This window comes from Ips typographus, linkage group LG15 (assembly GCF_016097725.1).
Source record: "Ips typographus isolate SLU linkage group LG15, UJ_Ityp_2.0, whole genome shotgun sequence".
In the NCBI taxonomy this organism is placed as follows: domain Eukaryota; kingdom Metazoa; phylum Arthropoda; class Insecta; order Coleoptera; family Curculionidae; genus Ips; species Ips typographus.
This window is the reverse complement of record NC_138436.1, coordinates 6,161,429-6,184,443: the sequence shown is the minus strand read 5'-3', so window position 1 is coordinate 6,184,443 and position 23,015 is coordinate 6,161,429. Positions and strand designations below refer to the sequence as shown.

Sequence of the window (23,015 nt, the reverse complement as noted above, 5' to 3'; positions counted from 1 at the left end):
GATTCCAAATCAAGAAGCCAGCACAGTTGCTGATATTCTCGTCGAAAATGTCTTCAGTAGATTTGGTGTGCCGTTGGAGTTACACTCTGATCAGGGACGAAACTTTGAGTCCAAGCTCTTTCAGAGGCTCTGTGACCTGCTAGGCATTAGGAAGACCCGAACAACGCCGCTTCATCCTCAGTCGGATGGCATGGTCGAGAGATTTAATAAGACCATAGAGCAACATCTCTCAAAGGTTGTTGATCAGCATCAGAAAGATTGGGACCAGCATATTCCGCTCTTCTTGATGGCTTATAGAGCAGCAGTCCACAACTCAACGGGACAGTCACCATCTAAAGTTCTGTTTGGTCGAGAACTGCGACTTCCATGTGATGTGGTGTTCGGATCTCCAACAGGCCAAAGCACAAACATTGAGAACTACGTTGACGAGTTGCAAGACAGATTATTGAACGTCCATGATCTGGTCAGGGAAAGTTTGAATCTAACTAGCGACAAGATGAAAGCTCGTTATGATCTGAGGGCCAATTCGGGAGGGTTCCAGAAGGATGATAAAGTTTGGTTGTTTAACCCTCAGAGGAAGAAAGGCAAATCACCGAAATTAACACCTGTTTGGGAGGGACCTTACAATGTGGTAAAAAGGTTAAACGACGTCGTGTACAGAGTCCAACGCAGCCCCAAAGGCAAGATGAAAATTGTCCATCTGGACAGACTCAAGAAATACCAGGGATTGGATGAAGCGGATTGGGACGATCAGCTTTAAGAGGGGGGCAGTGTTACGGTCTGGGCCTACTATGCTCGATACTTCTTAACGAGCGCTCGCCTCGGGATGAAACCGACGCGCCGCAATAACTGGCCGGGCGCGTATTAAAGTAGGCCACAGTTAGGAAACGCTACCTGGAAGATTCTTGAATGATCAAGGCAACCCGCGAAGCGTTTCGCGGTCATTCTAGAACGTGGTTTGCGAATATAAAAGACGCGGTCTCGACCGCAGTAGTAGTGAATTTAGAAACGCGGTAAAGTTTAAATAGCGGAATAATTGTGGAATTGTAGTAGTGTTTTTAGTAGCTGTGTTAATTATTGTACGGAGTGTTTTGAAGTATTAATAAAGTTATTAATTGTTGAGTTAAACTGACTTTGTGTGAACCCACGGGAAAATCGTAACAATATTGTCTAACTTGAATTGCATAATGTGGGGGTGCACCATCCTGCTGTAATGAGGTAACAAGGGATATCATAGTCGCGGGCAACTTGACGAATGCTAATATGTTGATTTTCTTTCACAGATAATAAAATATTTAGTTTTTCATCTTTGTTTAGCGCAGGATGTCTATTTTTTGACTTATTTTCTATGTACAGAACCAAAACTTCCATTCAATTTTACTAACTACTAACTGGTTTATTGGCTTTTCTGGATATTGGTTATTAAATAAAACACACACCTCATGTTGAATTCGCACTCTATCGCCATAGTCAATCATCATCAGAATTTTAAGTCTTTGTGTTGTTGATAAACGCATTGTAATATTATTATTTGTTTGAAATAATGTCTCGCATAAAACAAACAGACAAATTAGGAACTTCAAAATGAATGAGATTGCTCTGAAAATAAAAAAACATACCTTGCGACAACAAACCAAACACCAGCCGGATGTGTACCGTGGTAGTTTTTTGTCAACATTTATTTTTACGAAAACAACTGTACAGGGTGGGCCAAATTGGACATATTTAAATGGGAAGTGCTCTTATTAATAGAGGTAGACAAAAAATGATGTCGGTGTCTGAAGCTCAAATTTAATACAAAACTTTATGGCAAAAAATTTCAACAGCAACTTTTTGCGTAGAATTCAGTAGTGTAAATAGTTTTTTTCTATTGATCACGGTTTTTAAGTTCGTATATAAAAGTTGTTTTTTTTTTAATGGAACACCCTGTATATTATTTCATTTTTAAAAAGATCTTAAAACTATTATTCTAATGACATGTAACAACAATGTTTAAAATGTTGGTTTAAAACCAACATTTTATTTTTTTTTTCTTTTTAACGATTTTTTTGTGCGTATCTTAAAAACCGTGTCTAATAGAAAAAAACTATTTACACTACTGGATTATACGCGAAAAGTTGCTGTAGAAATGTATTTTTGAAAATAAAATATAATGCACCTGGAAGTTTTTAAGAAAAGTTGTTACAGGTTTATTTTTACCTTGTTGAGATCTGGCTAATGAAAGACACTTTATTTCACAATTTCCATCTTACAAGTTGTCACTTTCGTAATTTTTAATTCAAATGGCTAATGGCTTAATTTAATGTTTATTATTTGGTCACTAATTTTATTATTAATTAAATTAAAACAGCTAAATAATCACTAATAATCATAACCAGTTTATTTACTATAAAAATTAACATAACATAACCTTGCAAATCTTAACCTAAAATAACTAATGACCCTGGGACAGCTGCCAGATTTCAGTTAAAGGGCCGAATTGATAAGAGGTCAAAGTCCAAAATCACGCCATTGTCCTTTTAAAACTTTTCAGTCGGAAAGCACGCACGTTTGCGGATATTTAAAGGAAATCCAAGAATTTATTCTACAAGTCTAGTGTTTAGAATAGGCGTATTGCCAGATTTAATATTTGAAGTTAGATTCGTAACTTAATTTCCTGATTTTTGTGAAAATTCCATACCCCATCGCGTGGTTAAATCTTTAAAGCCATCTTACATCACTCAGGTATGCCTTTGATCAATTATATCTAATATCCAACCTTTTAACTCTTCAACTTTACCTTCTTAACTGTATTTTACTTACAATTTTGTAATAGTAGTCAGTTCGATACACATACCAGCTTTATGTCAGTTTAGGCCTACATGCTTGCCTGGTTGCCACCCTTAGCTTATTCAGAGCCACACAACAAGGTTCACTACCATCGGACCCACATCACCAGACATATAAGCTTTAAAGGGCAGTTCAGTGAAAAACGTATGCTGCGTGCAATTTTTTAATAATCCTTAGTGAACCGGTTTCGGCCCTTTAGGCTATCATCAGTACTCTAATCTGCCGAAAGAGAAACAAAGGACAGCTCAAAGAGGTATGAATGCTGTTAAAGGTTGGAGAGAAGAAATAAAATGTCAATGTTACTCATTCGTCAGATTGAGGCCGACCCACCGGAGATCACCACGCAACCAGCCACCAGTTACATGTCTAAGGCCGAAGGACAGCACTCAATACGTCCACAACACTCCAAACACAACAGCTTGACTAAATCCATGATTGCACATTACAGAAACGTCACAAAATGTTTGTTAAAATTAGATTAAAATGTTAAAACTATTAAACATTTTTGTTAATAAAATCGGTTAAAACGGTTTTCGGAATAAATTAGAACTGTTTTACATTAAAAACTAAATGATAAAACGTTAAAAGTCAAAAATAAAATTAAAAATTAAAAATTTAAAGCCGTCTCTTAGGTCGTTAGAGGTCGTAATGAGCCCACGAAGATCGAAATTGGCTTTGGACGGACATAATAGACAACCCAGAGACATCTACCATCAATTTGGCGAGTCGCGAGCCATATTAGAAAAAGAAAAAGATAAAATCTACCGGCGTACCAACAGTACCGCCTACCCTGTCGACAGAGGTCGTTAAATTATCGATTGGTGTATTAACGATGGATATGATGGTTTTGGGTTTGTTTATTGATTGATGACGTCAGTTGGTATTAGTTCAACAGTCTCCTGTGTAGGGGGACGTAGCTACGGTTTAGATTTACTTGTGTGTCAACACACTGCGAGTTGAGAGCCATTTCCTTCGTGATCTCCACATCCTCCATAAAGTTCAGCCTGTTGAAGTTACGAGTTGACAAGCTGTGCAGGATTTTCGCATTTGTTCCCACGTCGAACCTGTGTGTGTGGTCAGTCTCAATCAAGTGCTCACCAAAAGCAGAATTGCTGGTCCTGCTGATATGCTCTCCGACTCTAGTTTGCAACGCTCTGATCGTGCCCCCGATGTAAGTGACGTCACAATCATTGCATTTCAGTTTGTATATACCACTTTTGTGCACATGGGTAAGTTTATCTTTTCAGTTGACGAGAAAAGACTTCAGGGACAAATTATTCTTGTGCACGATCAGAAACATTTTGCCTGACTCTTCTGGAGAAGGAGCGAGTCAAGCTGGCGGACAAAGTGACGTTCTGACAATTTTTCATCAGACTATTGACTATGCGGTATTTACAAATATGGAAAAAATTTACGTGGTTAAATCCATACAGTAACCAGTAAGCACACTACGAGTATTCCGTTCCTCAATTGCAGTTTTTGCTTGGGCAAATGTTTTCAACCATTCATTAAGCCCAATCATCACAATACATTCAGCCTCTTCTCCATTTCTACCTGCCCTACCACTTTCTTGGTATAGAGCTTCAATGCTTTTTTGGACTGAATAATGAACGACAAACTTAACATCAGGTTTGTCTAGAATTTTCAACAATCAAAGAAACGTTTTAAAACTACGGATGACTTGTTACCTATTCCTATCCCAAACCCAATGGTGGCTACTATAACTCTGTAATAATCTTGAAACCATTTTTTTTGGATTGAACTTTTACTTTCAACCCTTAAACCCGCGTGATAAGGGGCAGCCTTAATATTTTGTCTTCGTAAATATTGGACTAAATCTTCACACTCCCTTTGGGTTGCTACATAGACTATGCCACATTTGTTTATATATTTTGTTTTGATCACTGTCTCAACAAACACCTTTGGATCTTCTGGTTTGCCAACCACCTAAAAAAAATAGTGAAAGTGAATCACTTGGTAAAGACTATTTAAATGTTATACTTTGTAACAGAATAGGTTTATTGCAATAAAAGACTTTCACACTTGCAATACAGGGGGGTAATACCCACTACACCAAGGTACAGATTTTCTTTGTAAAAAGTTTAAAACTCATAAGCACCTAATTGTATTAAAAAAAGCATCAAATAAATACTTAAATAGAATAGTTAATCCTACAAAACATTTTTTTAGTTTAAGAAAAATGATCTATTGAAGTTTTAACATAAAAATACCCAGCCATATCCTGTTTTTTAAGGTAAAAGAATATTCACTTATGATTAATTTTGTGGTATTTTAATTAAAATTATTAAAAGATTTAGTTGAGTGAAGAAAATATTTACTTACCACCCTAAAAATTAAATTGGGCCTATTAAAAGGTGAAGTTATTATTACTGGATCTGGTAGACATAACATGTTTTGGATGTCAATTAAAACATTCATGGTTGCTGTAGTTCTAAGACCCAAAATTGGTATTTGGGAAAATTGTGATTTCAATAGTGATAAAGACTGATAATCAGTTCTGAAGCCATGTCCCCATTGGGAACAGCAGTGCACCTCATCTGGAATAGGTTATTAATGAAAATTTAATCTAATAGGTACTAAACATTCTATTGAAACAAACCAATGACAAATTGACTGATGTACCGCTCCTTATGCAACTTAATCAAATTGTTCATAACCAGGCTGGAGTTTGCTATGAGTTCTGGGGTAACAAAAATAATTTGTAGAACTTTTCTCTTTAATTTATTTTCAATTTCTATTTTTCAGCTCTGGTCATTGATGAATTTATTGATGCAGCAGTGATGTCAAATTTAGCCAAGGAGTTGATTTGGTCTTCAATAAGAGCCAGTAGAGGTGAAATCACCACAGACAACTTCCCTTTTATAACAGCAGTCATTTGATAGATCAAACTTTTCTCACCTCCAGTGGGCATAACCACCAGCACATCTTACTAATGTAAGCTTGCATTTATTGCACCCAATTGACATGTCCGAAATGAGCTAAACTTTGATCTATATTTTAATTCATTCTTCACTTTTTCAGAGCAGATATACTGATTATCAACGTACTCAGCTACTTAGTTTTTTCTAGCTTCACTCATAGTGTATTATAAGTGCAGATCAAGTCTTTCCTTACTTAGAATACTTATTTTCTTGCTGATAGACTTTTTTGTTTCTTTATACTCTGCTATTTGTTTATCAAGCTTGGCTAATTGAGCAAGCATTTCTATAAATTGTAGGAGAAGAATTGAATTTCTCGGAGGGTGAGATTCCAGACATTATGTACTTAGTAAACGCAGGGACGACTAGTATAACTATTACAAGTAGATTAAACTGAAATATCACTACAGGCATAAACCAATACTACTTAAGCCAGAGTACTAATTTACCTATCTGCAAACTGTCCTAGAGTAATATACCTTATGTTATTAGCAAAAAAGTAATGAAAATAACCAGCAAATAATATCAAACACATAGAAAGCACCTGCCCGGCAAAAATGTACCAGAAATTAACTAAATGCTAATATTGCTTAGTGGAAGCTGGAATAAGCCGGCTGCTGGTTTACAGTCCAGTTTAGGTTAGAGGTAGTGGTAGGGGGTTAGAGTATCAGAGTACAGACGAGTGACATCGACGTATTTTTTAGAAGAAGAAAAGCAGTATTTCACAAATGTCACGTGACATTGTATTCCATGTAGTCACGTGAGAACTCTTAAAACTTCTGCTTTGTGGATCGACATACCAGGTGTCCAAGAGCACCCTGGACATAGGAGATTAACATGTTACTTTTGTTAATTTTTCTCTGCACTGTATAAGCGGTTGTCGAGCAACCGTATCAGCAACAATGACCTGTTTATCCGTTGCTCGACAACGGCTGATACATTGCAGGCTAAAAGCTTAAATTTTCTCATTTTTGTTCGTGTTTTACGACGAAAGGGCTCAAGTTAGAGATTTTAAAAAAACACAGAAAACTAGTCCGTGATAGGTACTACAACTTTCATTAATAATATTTTTTAATCAAGTAAACCGTACAGGCGCAAAAAAATCAAAACCGTTTTCCCATGTTAATCTCCTATATCCAGGGTGCTCTGGGACACCTGGTATATATATCCAATGTTAGCAATTGATCAGTTTAAAATGACAAAAGAAAATGGTGAGGTTTTGTTTTTTGTTTATCAATCCCAATCCTCTGACCGGTTTCGCCGTATTACGGCTCATCAGAGAGGTTATAGGGCTTGATAACCAAAGAACAAAACCTTCATTCCAGTATAGTCAACTGGATGCCAGAAATGATAGTTGTTGTGCAACATCTGGTGACATCTGTACTCAACTCTATGAGTTAGAAAGTACAGATGGCGTTTCCAAATCTAGGAACAGCACCATTAATGCCGCATCATTCGGTAAACACCGATCTGATTGGTGAAAACTTACAAATTTTAAAGGCCATTTTTTTTTAAAGCCTGAAGTAAGTTGGAACATTCAATAAAATGCCAAATAGTTATTTAACCAACGAGTGCATTAATAAAAGCGATTAATAATCGAAATGATTTAACGCCTGAACGTAGTGATTGCGTTAATAGAATAGAGATTATTAATCGCTCATTAATATAAGATTTGGCTACCACACTTTTCCGTCGACTGCAGTTTATAATAAATGTTTATAATCCTTAAATATTTGAAAAAAGTAATTGTCAATTGAATACACAACACGGCAAACCAAAATCGCAGGCACCGGCACCCTTGACAATGACGGTGACAGTTAGTTCTGTCAGTAATGGTGGATGTTAACTAAAAAATGTGAGTCTATTTCTCTTTGTTTAATACAAATAATATATTGTTGGACAGATTGGACAGATCGATGGTTTTGAAGTGGTTGAGAAATATAATTATTTGGGATCGCTTATCACAAACAAGGGCGGCTGTGACGAAGAAATCAAACGCAGACTAGCTATGGCACGTAATTCAACTATAAAACCAACTAGAATATGGAAAGACTCTGCAATATCTCAACGCAACCAACTGAAATTATTAAACTCCTTTTCTATTGCCACATATGCCTTTGAGACCTGGACTTTAAAAATGGCCAATCGAAGAATTATAGATGCTTTTGACATTTGGGCCTACAGAAGAATGCTGCGAATATCATACACAGACCATCGTACTAACGTACAATCCTTAAGAAACTAAAAGTCACCACAAGGCTATCAACCAGGATAAACCAATCATACCTACGATATTTTGGACACATCTCAAGGAGAACGAATGGGCTGGAAAAACTTATTGTGGAGGGAAAGATTAATGGTAAACGACCACGACGAAGGTCTCCGATGCGCTTGGGTGACCAATAAAATAATTGGTCACGGTCTGCAAGAAGCTTCTCTTGCAGCTCGGGACAGAGGAGGATGGCGAAATACGATCCGAGCAATAGAAACATGATGCCAACCATGCTCTCCCGAGAGCAAAACGGACAAGAGAGAGAGAATACAAATAAAAAAAGATCAAACTATACTGAGCGTATTTGGTTGCCTGTGATAAACATTAAAATAAAACAATTGAAAAATCATGCATTAATAGGCCTCATTCTTAAACGATTTTGCCTTCGTTATCGTCGATTAAAAAAGTCTGTTAATACACGGTCGACGGACAACTAGTTAATTAGTCACACTATTTTTAGAAAAAACATCTTCTTTTTTTTTCCGTGTTTAGGGCGCTCAGATAAAATTACGGAATTCAGCAGTTTCATTCAAGCTACGTATCACAATAAAAAAAAAATTACACAATATAAAGGATACAATACGTTGAAGTCAGCCTCGGGTGGAACTATCAGAAAAGGAACTGAATAAATAATTGAAAATAACGTTTTAAGTTTTGAAGAAACGAAGAGACAAGACAATGGGGAAAATCGCACCTGGTCTAATTAACAAAATTTTGGTATATCACAATTTTAGCCTTTTTACGAATCTTTTACTATTTGAGTTTTTTTTGTTAACTAGGGAAACACTTTCAAACACATCTAAATGTGTATTTGAAAACCAATGTTAATAACGCGCCTTATGTATTTGGTATACCTTGTAAACTATACATTTTCAAAAATTAACAGGAAAAAACTTAATAGTAATTTGTGTTTAATGTCGCCGTTTTTGTGATTTCTATCAGCACGAACAGTATACTTACTTGTTGTAAGTAATAATGAAAGCCTTAACAAATGAAGTTTTTGTTAAGCTTTTTACCTTCTGAAACGTTTTTCTAGAACCACATTATCACCTAAAATATTCTAATAAATAAAAATGATTGTCCTGGAGATATCAAAAGTATTCTTATAATATATCTAACATTTGCATAATAAAATGATACACCGCGTTTACAATAAAGCAAAAAGTGCAACAAGTGCTTACAACGTGAACGACACACAATGAGCTCCAATTACTGGGGAGTGAGCATATGCACCCTAGATGGTCAAAGATTTTCTGTAGGGAATGTGGTTGTTGTATCTATGTACATTTTCTAGTTTCAACTGTCATCTGTTAGCTGAAAAATTTTGTTTTGAAAAGTAATGTCAACGTGTAACTATAACCTAAAAAAGGGAGATTATTGGCGTTAAGTAAAAAATAGGCACATGTTCTTGATATCTTTTAGGGTTTTAATCCCAATCTAAAGTTTAGTTCTAACACCGAATAAAGTTGAATTCGAGTAAAGGGTGTTATATTTTTTCCCGATCCAGAGTGCAAGAGACAACTCCAAGGGCAAAACGGGTAGTTTTGTTCGAGGGCAACATTAGTGGCGACCGTGACAGGACTCTTGTGACTTTGGTTGGGGTTGGACAGTTTTGTAGTGTATTTTTTGAGCTTTTGGGGACATAGTATGGAGCAGCTAAGGAAGAATAGAAAAATTCTGCGTACTATGTTTACAAAGAGTGCCAATGATTTGGAAGAGCTACTAACTGGTGAAGAGGTGAACTTAGATGTTCGAGTGGCCTTCGACATGTTGAATAATAAAGCTGAGAAGCTAAAAGCTCTCAATGAGGAAATATATGATCTACTGTTGAGCGAAGATACTGAAGAGGACCTCATAATGACGGAGTTAGAAGCATGTGATAACTACATGAAGAGATTCTCCTTATTAAGTTTACGTTACGAATCCCTCATGCAGAAAGATAGAAATGGATACCATGCAGCTTCAGGAAACCCGGAAACCAATAGTGTTGCACCGTTACAAGGTAAACATAAGTTTAAGTTGCCTGTTATTGAATTTAAGACATTTTCCGGTAATATCAAGGAATGGTTACCATTTTGGTCACAATTTCGCAAAGTTCATGAAGACCCTGACATTGATTGCAATGATAAAATTGAATACCTTATTCAGGCTACTGTTCCTGGCAGTAGAGCCAGGTTACTAGTAGAAAGTTTCCCTGCTGTTAAAGAAAATTATCCTAAGATCGTTGAGTCACTAAAATCTCGTTTTGGCAGGGAAGATTTGCAAATAGAGGTGTATATACGTGGTCTGCTGCAGCTTATTATTAACAATGCTACCTCTAGTAATAATATAGACGTATGTTCACTTTATGATGGCCTGGAAACACAAATTCGTGCTTTGGAGACTTTAGGCATTACCACAAGTGGATATTCAGCAGTGTTGTTTCCTTTGATTGAGTCTTGCCTACCTGAGGACTTATTAAGAGTGTGGCAGCGATCGTTTATTAGTAGTAGTATACCATCAGAGCCACCAGATGTTGAAGCAGTCAGTCTCGAGGCCAAACTAAAACATTTGCTACATTTTCTGCGAAATGAGGTTAATAATGAGCAACGCATTGTTCTTGCAGCACAGGGATTTGGTCTACGTAGTGAAACTGTGGACAATTTTCAAGAGACCCCTGTGAAAGCAAACTCCCGTCGACAGCCTAGTGCCAGTGCACTGTTGGTGCAGTCAAACCAGAAGCCAAGTCCACCACAACGAGAACCAAATAAATGTGTATTTTGCAACAGTTGTCATGACAGCCTAAACTGTTTTAAAGCCCAAGGTATGACTTTGGAGAAGAGGAAAGAGTGGTTGTCTTCCATGAGGGCTTGTTTTCGATGCTTGAAGTTGGGTCATCAGTCACGGCAGTGCCATGCCAGGGTTAAATGCATAATTTGTGGAAAGTCACATGTAACCCTTATGTGTTTCAGTCTATCAACAGGTGGAAAAGCAGTGACAGAGCTGAAAGCCGACGAAACTCCCGCGTCGACGTCCAACGATTTTTTGACTTGTACTAATGGGACGGGTTCTCATGTATTTTTGCAGACTTTGAAGGTTAACTTGAATGGTCCACATGGTTCCAAAAGCGTGAGGGTACTTATTGACACTGGTTCACATAACAGTTACATACTAAAAGCCACAGCAGACTCATTAGGATTTTCTATAAAACAGAATTTTAAAATACGCCACTGTTTGTTTGGACGAGTGTCATCTGAACAGAACCACAATGTTTATGATATTTGTTTAAGTCAAGGAAATTACAAGTGTACTTTAGAAGCTTTATCTCAAAATGTTATTTGTACAGATGTTTTGCCTGTTTTTTATGGACCCTGGATGGACGATTTGAGGCAGAAGGACATTCCCCTCTCTGATTTTAATACTCCAGGCCCCATAGAGGTGTTGATAGGGTCGGATGTAGCTGGGAAGCTGTATACTGGACGTACCCTTAAGCTGACAACCGGTTTAGTTGCTGTGGAAATGCTACTTGGTTGGACCCTGATGGGAAAGGTACCAATTGATAGACCTTTAGGACACACTTTAAGTGCTATAAGTTTACTTATAAATGATGCTTTACTGTCCCAACTATGGGATTTAGATACTTTAGGAATTCGTGACCCTTATGAACAACGCTCTCGAAGAGAACAAGCTTCGGCGGCAGTACAGCTCTTTTTAGAATCTGTTCAAGTTACACCAAGGGGTCGTTATAAAGTAAGGCTTCCCTGGGTAGATGGACATCCGCCATTGCCTTCAAATTATGAGCTGGCACAAAAACGTTTGAAAAACACTTTGACGAAATTAATCACCAGTCAATTGAGGCAACCTTACGATGAAGTTTTCTTGGAATGGATTAAAGCTGGGATCATTGAAGAAGTTAGAGAAAACCAGGTAACTTCATTGGTTCATTATTTACCTCACAGGCCAGTCGTCAAGGAAAATAGCACTACCAGAATTAGACCAGTGTTCGACGCGTCAGCCAAAGACAAACAGGGACCCTCACTGAATCAATGTTTAGAGACTGGCCCCAACTTAATAGAGCTGATACCAGACATACTTCTTCGTTTCCGTCAACATAAAATAGGTGGGTCTGCAGATATAAGAAAAGCATTTCTACAGATTAGTATTCACGAAGCTGACCGAGACTTTCTGCGCTTTTTATGGGTCGATTCTGAAGGGAATGAAATAATTTATCGACACAAACGAGTAGTCTTTGGTATTAGAAGTAGTCCATTTTTGTTGGGGGCTACCTTAGAGTACCATATAAATCAAGGTTTGAAGGAATGTAGTCTTGAGTTTTCCAAACAAACTTTAGAAAGACTTAGTAAGAGCTTTTATGTAGATAATTGTGTTTGTAGTGTTCCAGATGAAGAAAGCTTGATTACTTTTCGACGAGAAGCCACTACATTTTTGGAGAAAGCATTATTTGACTTGAGAGGGTGGGAGTTTTCTCATCAGACGTTACCAGAAAACAGCAAACCCGTGACTGCGTTACTTGGAATGGAGTGGAACACTGACCAGGATACCTTAGGTTTGAATAAATCGCTGTCACACTGTTTTGAACAATTTCTGAATACCCCTGTAACAAAAAGAATAATGCTGTCTGTAGCTCAAAGAATATTTGATCCTATTGGGTTTACTTGTCCTACGACATTGGTTCCCAAACTGCTGTTGCAACTGACATGGGGAATGAAAATAGGTTGGGACGCTGAGGTTACTCCGGATATTTCCAAAGACTTTAAGAACTGGCTGACAGAGTCAAAACATCTTTTGGACATCAAGATTCCTCGTTGGATTCATGCAGGATTGGAAGACGCAGAAGACTGGACGCTGCATACTTTCTGTGATGCAAGTAAAACTGCTTACGCAGCTGTTGTTTTCTTGCGTGGAGTTAAACATGGTAAGGTTTTTGTTACTCTCCTAGCAGCGAAAAGCAGAATCGCTCCAGTGAAAAGAATAACTATACCACGATTAGAACTATTAGCAGCGGTGATTGGAACGAGGTTGTATTCTTCAGTCCAGCAAAGTTTACAGTGTAGTTATGGAAGTTTTTTCTGGACTGACTCCTCTACAGTTTTAGCTTGGTTTCGACGACAGGAAGAATGGAACGTATTCGTCACCAATCGAGTCAATGAAATAAAAAATGCAACCCCCTTCGATGCGTGGAGACACGTTCCTGGCCATCTTAATCCTGCAGACCTGCCATCTCGTGGATGTTCGGCCAGTCAACTTAAAAAATCAAATTGGTGGGAGGGCCCAGAATGGCTTTATACAGCATCTGATAATTGGCCTAACCAATGTTCACTAACAAATGAACAAGAAGTTCAACGTGAACGCAAGAAAGGGCTTGTTACCTCATTATTAGCCAATAATGATTGTAGTATGACCGTAGATGATTGGCATATGACTTATTTCTCTAAGTATTGGAAAACCGTCCGAATGATAGCTTGGATATTTAGATTTTCTCATAATGCTCGATTTCCTTCCAGACGATTACAAAGTGTCTTGTCTACTGAAGAATTGAGTAAAGCAGAGACGTTTATATTTAAGCTGCTGCAACAACAGTCATTTAAAGGAAATGAAGAAAAACGACTTGGAAGTTTTGATTATTTTGTGGACAAATCGGGTATCATACGTTTGAAGTCTAGAGTGAGTCAACGCGACGATACTGACCAGTTTCGTTACCCTATTATTTTACCTGCCAAAAACCAGCTGGTTGAAAACTTGATATTTGACCTTCATATTAAATCGTGTCATGTTCGAGCACAGGGTCTATTGGGGATACTTCGAGAAAACTACTGGATCCCGGGCGGTAGGCGAGTTATCAAATCCATAATTTCTAAGTGTGTCGTGTGTAAGAGACATAACGGTAAATCGTACGTCGTGGATTCACCTGCTCTGCCGCGGGACCGTGTTCGCGAGGCTGCTACATTCGAAGTGACCGGTTTAGACTTTGCTGGACCTTTATATTTAAAAAATGGAGAAAAGGCATGGATATGCCTTTTTACTTGTGCTGTATACCGTGCGGTGCATTTGGAACTGTGTACTTCACTGTCGGTTGTTAATTTTCTTCAAGCTCTTCGTAGGTTTATCGCTAGACGAGGACGACCACGGACCATTTACAGTGATAATGGGACTAATTTCGTAGGGACAGAGACACTGTTCAGCAAGCTGGACTGGGATAAAATTACTACGGAAACCAGTATAGAACGTATTACCTGGAAATTCAACCCTCCGTCCGCACCCTGGTGGGGAGGATTTTGGGAAAGGTTAGTGGGAGCTGTTAAACAACTTCTCCGTAAGACTTTAGGACGGGCGTCGTTGAATTACGAGGAGCTAGTCACAGTATTGTGTGATTGCGAAGCAATTGTGAACTCCAGACCGTTGACGTATTTGTCAGATGATCCCGAAGAACTAATACCTCTCACTCCCATGTTCTTTTTGAGAGACCAGGCGAGCAGTAGCATTTGTGACATTGATGCAATAGATGGTCAGTCACTTTGCAAAAGAGTTGTATATCTCAGGAAAATCCGAGAAGATCTACATCGAAGATTCCGAACTGAGTATTTAGGTCAGTTAAAGTTACTAAACTGGGGAAAACGTACAACAGAACCTAAATTTGGTGATATTGTCCTTATTGGCAATGACAATGAGAAACGCCTCGATTGGACTATGGGACGGATTTGTGAGCTGATGCCTGGCAAAGACGGACAAGTACGTTTGGTCAAAGTGTCTACTAACCGAGGAACCTTTATGCGGGAGATTCAGAGACTTTACCCTTTGGAATGTGTGCAGCAGGTTAAGGTATGTGAACCAAGTTCGTCCGAATGTGTTCCTCAAGTCGTGAAAACCACCTCCAAAAAGAATGGTACAGATGAGGCTGATCCAGAACAAGAAGTTCTGATCCCTAGACCGGCTCCAGTGATGCAGAAGATGACTAGAAGCGGGCGTGTGTCTAAGATGCCCAAAAAATACTTGTAAATTTAAATTTGATTTGTGAGTCACTTGATTGTACTTTTTAAGTGACTCAGGTGGGAGAATGTTGTATCTATGTACATTTTCTAGTTTCAACTGTCATCTGTTAGCTGAAAAATTTTGTTTTGAAAAGTAATGTCAACGTGTAACTATAACCTAAAAAAGGGAGATTATTGGCGTTAAGTAAAAAATAGGCACATGTTCTTGATATCTTTTAGGGTTTTAATCCCAATCTAAAGTTTAGTTCTAACACCGAATAAAGTTGAATTCGAGTAAAGGGTGTTATATTTTTTCCCGATCCAGAGTGCAAGAGACAACTCCAAGGGCAAAACGGGTAGTTTTGTTCGAGGGCAACAGTGGTCATCCCATTTACAATTTAATCATGCAGTAAACCGTTAACGTACGGTATAGCATTGGATTTGTTAGGGTCGGATGTGGTTCACAGGTATGTTGAACAGGAACCGAGTTCACTTTGGAAAACTTTAATGGCGCATGAAATGAGTTTTTCATAGAAATTTGATTTTACTATGAATTTCTATGAAGTAAGTGTACTAGTAAATTAATATTCAGCAACAAAAGAAAATCGCTTAGTACCGTAGTATAGTATAGTTTTATTATTTAGAGCCTGTTTATTAATTTTTAATTCTACGTTTTTCTTAAACTGTTTATTATGAATAATTTGTTTTTCCAATAGCGTTTATCAGAAAATGAAGACTTGGGATTGCGTTATTAAATCCCTGAAAATGTTTTCATCTGAGAACGCCAGTGTGGAGATCGAAATTACGCTTTAGGATTTTACATGAGGGAACACAAATGTTTTCCAGAAAACTGCTGCTGAGCTATTTGAAATATTTTAATCAATTTCTCTTCTTCTATTCTTCTTTATCACAGTTTTCAGTGATATTCCACCTTAGCAAATGGAGGTATTTGTCCACTTTCAGAAGAGAAAGTTTTTAAACCAGTTCGGTTTTCCACTTGGAAAGTACCGCACATCAGTTTCGTGAGTGCCATTTTTTGTCACTAAGAAAGATGTTCCTTGAAACGGTGTTCAGGGAAATTTGAAGTTGACCACCGAATTCCGCAGCCGGTCGAGTGGAGATGGTGGGACCTCTGAGTGGAAACGTCGATTCCTATAACTCTACGAGGAATTATCTTGTGGAAACCAGAAAGTGTTAGAGACGTGCTGCCTTTAATGCATAGTTGTGACATGTATGATTATTCTGGTCAACTTGCTTTTAAGTTACATGCTTGCTATGGTTTTGTTAAAATTTAATAAATGTTGAAGTCCCAACTAAATCTGGAGTCAGTGGAGCCCTGTTAGTTGTCATTCCAAATGTTATTGGAATTTGTCTTTGGTCTGGGAACAGTTGCAGAGGAGTTCAATTTTATGAGGTACTAAACATTTTTAGAAAGGTGATTTGGTTTGTTTTTCTCTTAGAATAGAATTAGTAATGCTTTATAACTGAGAAGACCTAAATAGGGCACTATATCCGGAGGGGTTACGACATTTGTACTTTTAATATTAATTGAAACAGACTGCATGCAAATCAATCCACTTTCATTTTACAAACTTCTCCAACATTACTAACAGCTTTTAACTTCAGGAAATAATAAAAAGATCAACTTTCATCGATACGACAATCTAAGACACGTGTTGTAAACATTGTAAATATTTAAACCCTTAAGTAGCGCCCTATAATTTTACCCCCACCAAGAGATGGCTAAAGTTGGACTTTAATAACTGGCAACGCTGCATCTCTCTCTCTCGTACGAAGCCGTCGCCGTGCCGACACGTTACCATTTTAATTCCCGAATATAATCGTTTAATTAGCTAAAAAAGTTCGTTTCATTAAAATAATCGAATCATACAGTCCACTACAAACGAGAAGTATAAATCCAACATAAATTTTGGTCCATACGAGCGGATTGCAAAGTGATAAGTGATAAGTAACCTCAAAAAGCATCGGTTTGATGTAAATTCCGCGTGCCGCGTTCCGTGAACGGGTGCAAGATAAACAACAGCGAGCCATACACAGCGTTGCCACGTAGAGCAGCGAGAAAGAAGCAAGCCGTCAAAATATAAAGTAGGTCCTTTCCATTATTTCCCGTTAGTGTTCCTACCTGGATACATCCATCTGCATGCTAAAATTTGTGTGAGAAGCTTAAAGCAAATAATTAGATTTAGTTTTTTAAAAAAAAAACGTCTAAACGGTCAACTTACATCAAGTTGTAACAATGCCCGATGACACAGATAATGGTGTCGATTCAAGAATAGACGAGTTTAAAAGGTTGGTATTTCGAAGAGGCCAATTAAAGGCAACTCTAACTCGTTTTACTAATTTTTTGAACAGTCCAAATCCCGGATATACTAGCTTAAAATTGCGTGTAAAAGATCTCGATACAACTTGGGCAGAGTTTCAAGACATTCAATCAAAAATCGAAGAATTAGATTCAAAACAGGATGTTGAAAGACAATTATTACAGTAGCGTTGCGATAGCGCTTGATTTAATTTAAATGTGTCTCAACCAGCAATAAACAATAATAATAACGCAAAGTTACAATCTATTTCCCTGCCACAGTTTAGTGGATCGTACGAAGGGTGGATTCAATTCTACGAAGTATTTCAAGCGTTAGTAGATAAAAACAGCGACTTAACAAAAATTCAGAAATTTTATTACTTGCAGTCGTGCCTTCGCGGTGAGGCAACACAAGTATTACAATCTCTAGAAATCTGCGAAGCTAATTACGATGAGGCATTAAAGTTACTACGTGAAAGATATGAAAATAAGCGCATGTTAATTCACAATCATGTTCGAAATTTATTTGAAATGTCCTCAGTATCTAGAGAATCTCATCAAAATTTACGAAAACTCATAGACAGCGTAGTTCGAAACCTTCGAGAATTAACGAGTCTTGGTCAACCAGTAGACCAATGGGATACGTTGATAATATATTTAATTTCACAAAAGTTAGACAATCACACCCGTAAAGAGTGGGAAGTGCTGAACAATAAAGATTCGCCAATGCTCGATGAGTTATTAAATTTCTTGAAAAATAAATGTCAAGTACTTGAAACTATTGACAATAAACAACACCACGCGTACGAAAAAGCTCCTCAAAACCGCAGTACAGTAGCTCATGTAAACACAGGAGATTCCACACAACAGTTTTATCAGAATTCGGCAAATCAAGGGCAATTTAATAATTTTTATTGTTACGTTTGTAAAGAAAAAAATAATTATACATACAAGTGCCCTAAATTACTTGCGTTATCCTGTAAAGATCGTTATCTTGAGCTGAAGCGTTTAGGAATATGCACTAATTTCTTAAGAAGTGGTCACAATAATGAAAATTGTACAGGTAAAACGTGTAGGATTTACAAGCGTAAACATAACTCCATTTTACATGATTCTAATTTCCAATTTAATCGAAACACTCCTTATAATAACAATAATACATTTACCGCCATTAGTTCCACAAACGTCAGTTCTGAAAATACCGTTAATCTTGAAAATAGCGAACAAGGTTCCAGAATCTTGCAAATGTCCGATCAAAATTACAACAGTACGCGTCAATCGATACAAGAACTACTACTCGATAGTTCACTTCAGAGGCAATGTACCTTAACTAGCATAAATACAGGTGCTAACGAAACGGTCAGCAATGCAACAGCGTCATCAGCTGATCGTTGTCACAACACTAATTCCTCGGGTGAAACTCAAATTTTGCTTGCAACAGCAATCGTTAACATTATAGACACAAATGGCAAAGCTTTAAAGTGTCGCGCGTTATTGGATTCTGCGAGTCAATCCAACTTTTGCTCTGAAGCTTTACATCAAAAGTTGAACTTACCAGGATGTATAGTAAACGTTCCTGTTCTTGGAGTAGGAGGCGCGTCCTGTAATGTGTCAGTCAAAGTCAAAACAACGATTAAAGCGTTAAATGATTCATTCCAGGCAAAGGCTGAATTTTTAATTATAAATAAAATTACCACTAAATTGCCGCAAATTTCTTTCGATCCTACTTTTCTTAACTTGCCCGAAAACATTCAATTAGCGGATTCCGATTTTTGTAACTCAAACGAAATTGATATCTTAATCGGAACCGAATTATTTTTCCGTTGTTTAAATGACCAAAAAATTATGTTAGGTGAAGACGCTCCTATCTTGCAAAATACCAAGTTCGGATGGGTTTTAGTTGGTCCTTTAAACTTCAATAAAAAATCAATAAAAAATATCATAGTCATTGTTTTTTGAATCTCAATGAATCTTACGAAAACCTACATAACACCATACAAAAATTCTGGCAAATTGAAAATGTAGGAAGCAAACAAGATAAGCTAACTAATGAAGAACTCGAATGTGAGTTAGATTTTCGAAATAATCATAAAATCGAAACAGACGGACGTTATAGAGTTAAACTTCCGTTAAAGCAAAATTATGTAGTTAGGAGAATCTTATTCGATCGCATTAAAATGTTTACTTTCTTTGGAGCGACGTTTGGAAAAGAATATCGAGTTAAAAACCCAGTACACTGACTTTCTAAAGGAATACGAGAAAATGGGTCATATGTCCCGCATTAATCCTGATTTAGATTTACCAGGTGAAATTTGCGTATATCTCAGCCATCATGCCGTCATAAGGGAAAGTAGTAGCACTACAAAATTACGCGTCGTTTTCAATGCAAGTTTGAAAACTAATTCTGGCTATAGTCTAAATGACGTGCTCAAGATAGGGCCCAAAGTACAAAAGGACGTATTCGATATGGTTTTGCGTTTGCGCACTTACCCAATTTTGAATGTCGCGGACATTGAAAAAATGTACCGTATGATATGGATTGACAAATCCCATCGAAAATTGCAACGCATTCTTTGGAGAGATGACGTCACTGGAAACGTCGTTCATCACGAATTAAATACCGTGACGTACGGCACAGCTAGCGCATCGTTCTTAGCTACGCGTGTTTTACATGACATTGGACTTAAATATAAAGATTTACAGCCCGAAGTTAGTAAAATAATTTTAAACAATTTCTACATGGACGACTTAATTTTTGGGCACCACGACTTTGACAAAGCAATTGAATTAAAAGCAAATATCGACAAAACATTGTCTAAACATGGATTACAATTAAGAAAATGGGTGTCAAATAATGCCCGCGTGATCAAAAAACTTGACGATTCACAGAATACAGAATTTTATATACTAGGAGACGATGAAACAAAAACGTTAGGTACCGCTTGGAATACAAAATCTGATACTATTCATTATAATTTTCAATTAAAAATTGATCTTTCTATAATAACTAAAAGAACCATTCTAGCAACCATTGGACAGCTTTACGACATATTGGGTTTAATTAATCCTGTAATAGTGACGGCTAAATTAATCTTACAAGAGGTTTGGAAAAGTCAACTAGATTGGGACTCTCCAGTGCCTGCAATTATAGCTGATCAATGGTCAATTTTTGTCAACCAATTGCCTAAACTCAATTCTATACACATTCCACGTTGCGTGATAGATACCGAAATAAGTCATAGATCAGTTTTACTTTGTGGTTTTTCGGACGCGTCACAGCTCGCTTACGGAGCTTGCATTTATCTCGTATCTTGCGATAATTCAAACAAACCCTCTTCACATCTGATTTGTTCTAAATCTAGATTAGCGCCATTAAGTTCGATGAGCTTGCCACGCTTAGAACTGTGCGGAGCACTGTTATTAGCTCAATTAGTCGACAAGGTGTTAAAGTCTCTAGAAATTCACATACCTCAAGTAAATCTTTTCACCGATTCTATGATCGTTCTGGATTGGCTAAATTCTGAACCGAGTCGATGGAAAGTGTTTGTCTCAAATCGAGTTGCCAAAATCCAACGACTTACCGCAAATATGACTTGGTATCATATAGAGTCTGATATCAACCCCGCTGACATAGTCTCCAGAGGTTCTGATCCTGTAGCCATTTAAACTCAACCTCTTTGGTGGCATGGTCCTCCTTTTTTATTGACAGATTGTGAGCAGTGGCCTAAATGTCCAAACGTTAAAATAGCATTGCACGAAGCGCGAAAACAAAATATGAACTTATCTTTTTCTACCGTAAAACAAATCATCGGTAATCCTAATGAGATATTTTTTAGATGGTCTTCTTATAACACATTAATTCGAGTTATTGCACATGTTTATAGATGGTCTCATAATGCTCGAAATAATGAAAAACTTTCAGGGCCGTTATCTACCCGTGAGTTAGACAGCACTATTTAGAAAATATGTAAGCTAGTACAGATTGAAAGGTTTTCGGAAGAAATTCGTTGCTTACAGAATTCTCAAGTTGTGCCTAAAAATAGCCGAATTTTTTCTCTTAATCCGTTCATTGATGAACAAGGATTACTACGAGTAGGCGGACGATTAATAAATTCTAATTTTAATTTTGAAAGGAAACATGCTATTATTTTACCATGTAAACATGCATTTGTTCAGTTGTTAATCAATCACTATCATCGGAAATTTCTACATGCAGGTCCGTCATTCATTCTAAATCAAATTCGGGACAAATTTTGGATTATTACCGGAAGAAACGAAGTTTGAAAGGTGTTAAGGAAATGCGTTATTTGTTTCCGAATAAAACCGTCAAGCCCCAATCAACTAATGGGAGCATTACCAAAACCTCGAGTCGTACCATCTCGACCCTTTTCTCATTGCGGCATTGATTATGCTGGCCCTTATTGTCTGAAAGATGGTAAAACACGGAATCGGGTAACTATTAAGGCATATATTTGCGTTTTTATTTGCTTCAGTACCCGCGCTGTTCATGCCGAACTTGTAACGGACTTAAGCTCTGAAGCATTTCTTAATGCCTTCAAACGATTTGTCTCGAGACGCGGTTTATGTCAGCATATTTTTAGTGACAATGCAACCAATTTTGTGGGTGCTAACCGTGAATTACTTAAACTTTGCCAGGTTGTGCGAGATTGCGTCTCTAATAAACACTCTAACTACTTTTCTGATCATCGAATTAATTGGCATTTTATACCGGCGCGATCACCTCACCATGGAGGTATTTGGGAGTCTGCGGTGCGTTCGTTTAAATATCACTTGAAACGTGTCATTGGGGATAATCATTTAAATTTTGAACAATTTTATACGCTTCTTACACAAGTTGAAGCCATCCTAAACTCTCGACCTATCCTACCTCTATCCAATGACCCTACTGATATTGATGCACTCACTCCTGGGCACTTCTTAATCGGCGAGAGTCTAGTCGCTGTACCCCAATCCCACGACAGTGACATTCCAACCAACCGATTACGTCAGTACAAACAACTGCAAAAGTTAGCGCAACGATTTTGGAATTTTTTGAAATTTTGAAATTTTATTTGGCCAGGAATTACAAATTAGAGAAAAAGAAAAATCAAATGACATTTCAAATGAAATTCAAAGTTGAATGCTGGTTGATGTGAACAGTCCTAATGATAATGACCCTATTTTAAAAATTAGTGAACTAGGTGACAATATAACTAGGAAAGAGGTGAAAAATACTATTTTAGATTATATAAATTGTCCAAAACCTAATCGTCCAAAAATGTATTTTGAATGTAAAATTAATGTCACTCTTCTCAAGTTCAAATCATGACAGTCATGAAAATCATCGTTCCTCCTGAAGGCTTCCTTTACCAACATGACAAGTGTGTTAAAATTGCAGATTATTGTTAGCTGCAAGTTATTTTGAAATATAAGATGAAAATTACACGGATTGATGTCAAATAGTGACGAGTGAAATTCGTGGCAGATGTGGTTTAATTGAAACATTATTGGTGTATTTAAAGGAATTCACAGTTGGTAAACGCATCCTATTAATTGGTGTCGAAAAATGTGTCTGCTAATGGTGATGATTTGTTTTGATAGACAACTGCCGGATAAAACAATGCACGCTGTATTGGATACAGTTTTCATCTGGCGCCAAATTAACGGTATATTCATGAGAAACGTAA

At 37.3% G+C, this 23,015-nt stretch overlaps 3 protein-coding genes across 3 annotated transcripts in view; 2 read left to right on the top strand and 1 right to left on the bottom strand.

The window, feature by feature from the left end:
• Window positions 1-4,645: 4,645 nt before the first annotated feature.
• The window catches only part of LOC145738500 (protein nervous wreck-like), a 64,679-nt gene continuing 46,309 nt past the window's right edge, over window positions 4,646-23,015 (bottom strand). Inside the window, exon 22 of the mRNA XM_081993342.1 lies at window positions 4,646-4,776. The gene's annotated coding sequence lies outside the window, so the exon portion shown is untranslated. The remainder of the gene's footprint in view (window positions 4,777-23,015) is intronic.
• On the top strand, window positions 9,006-15,036 carry LOC145738124 (uncharacterized). Its single transcript, XM_081992987.1, has 2 exons — window positions 9,006-10,042; window positions 10,646-15,036. The coding sequence occupies exons 1-2, from the start codon at window positions 9,688-9,690 to the stop codon at window positions 15,034-15,036; spliced, it is 4,746 nt and encodes a 1,581-aa protein (XP_081849113.1). The 5' UTR covers window positions 9,006-9,687.
• Window positions 19,591-20,994, top strand: LOC145738123 (uncharacterized). Its single transcript, XM_081992986.1, has one exon. The coding sequence runs from the start codon at window positions 19,591-19,593 to the stop codon at window positions 20,992-20,994; it is 1,404 nt and encodes a 467-aa protein (XP_081849112.1).

Excerpts from the sequence above, each read along its gene's own strand:
- LOC145738124 (XM_081992987.1), top strand. The coding sequence starts at position 9,688 with ATGGAGCAGCTAAGGAAGAATAGAAAAATTCTGCGTACTATGTTTACA. Across the intron at positions 10,043-10,645 it reads TAGTGTTGCACCGTTACAAG|CACAGGGATTTGGTCTACGT; the intron begins GTAAACATAAGT and ends TTGTTCTTGCAG.
- LOC145738123 (XM_081992986.1), top strand. The coding sequence starts at position 19,591 with ATGGGTCATATGTCCCGCATTAATCCTGATTTAGATTTACCAGGTGAA.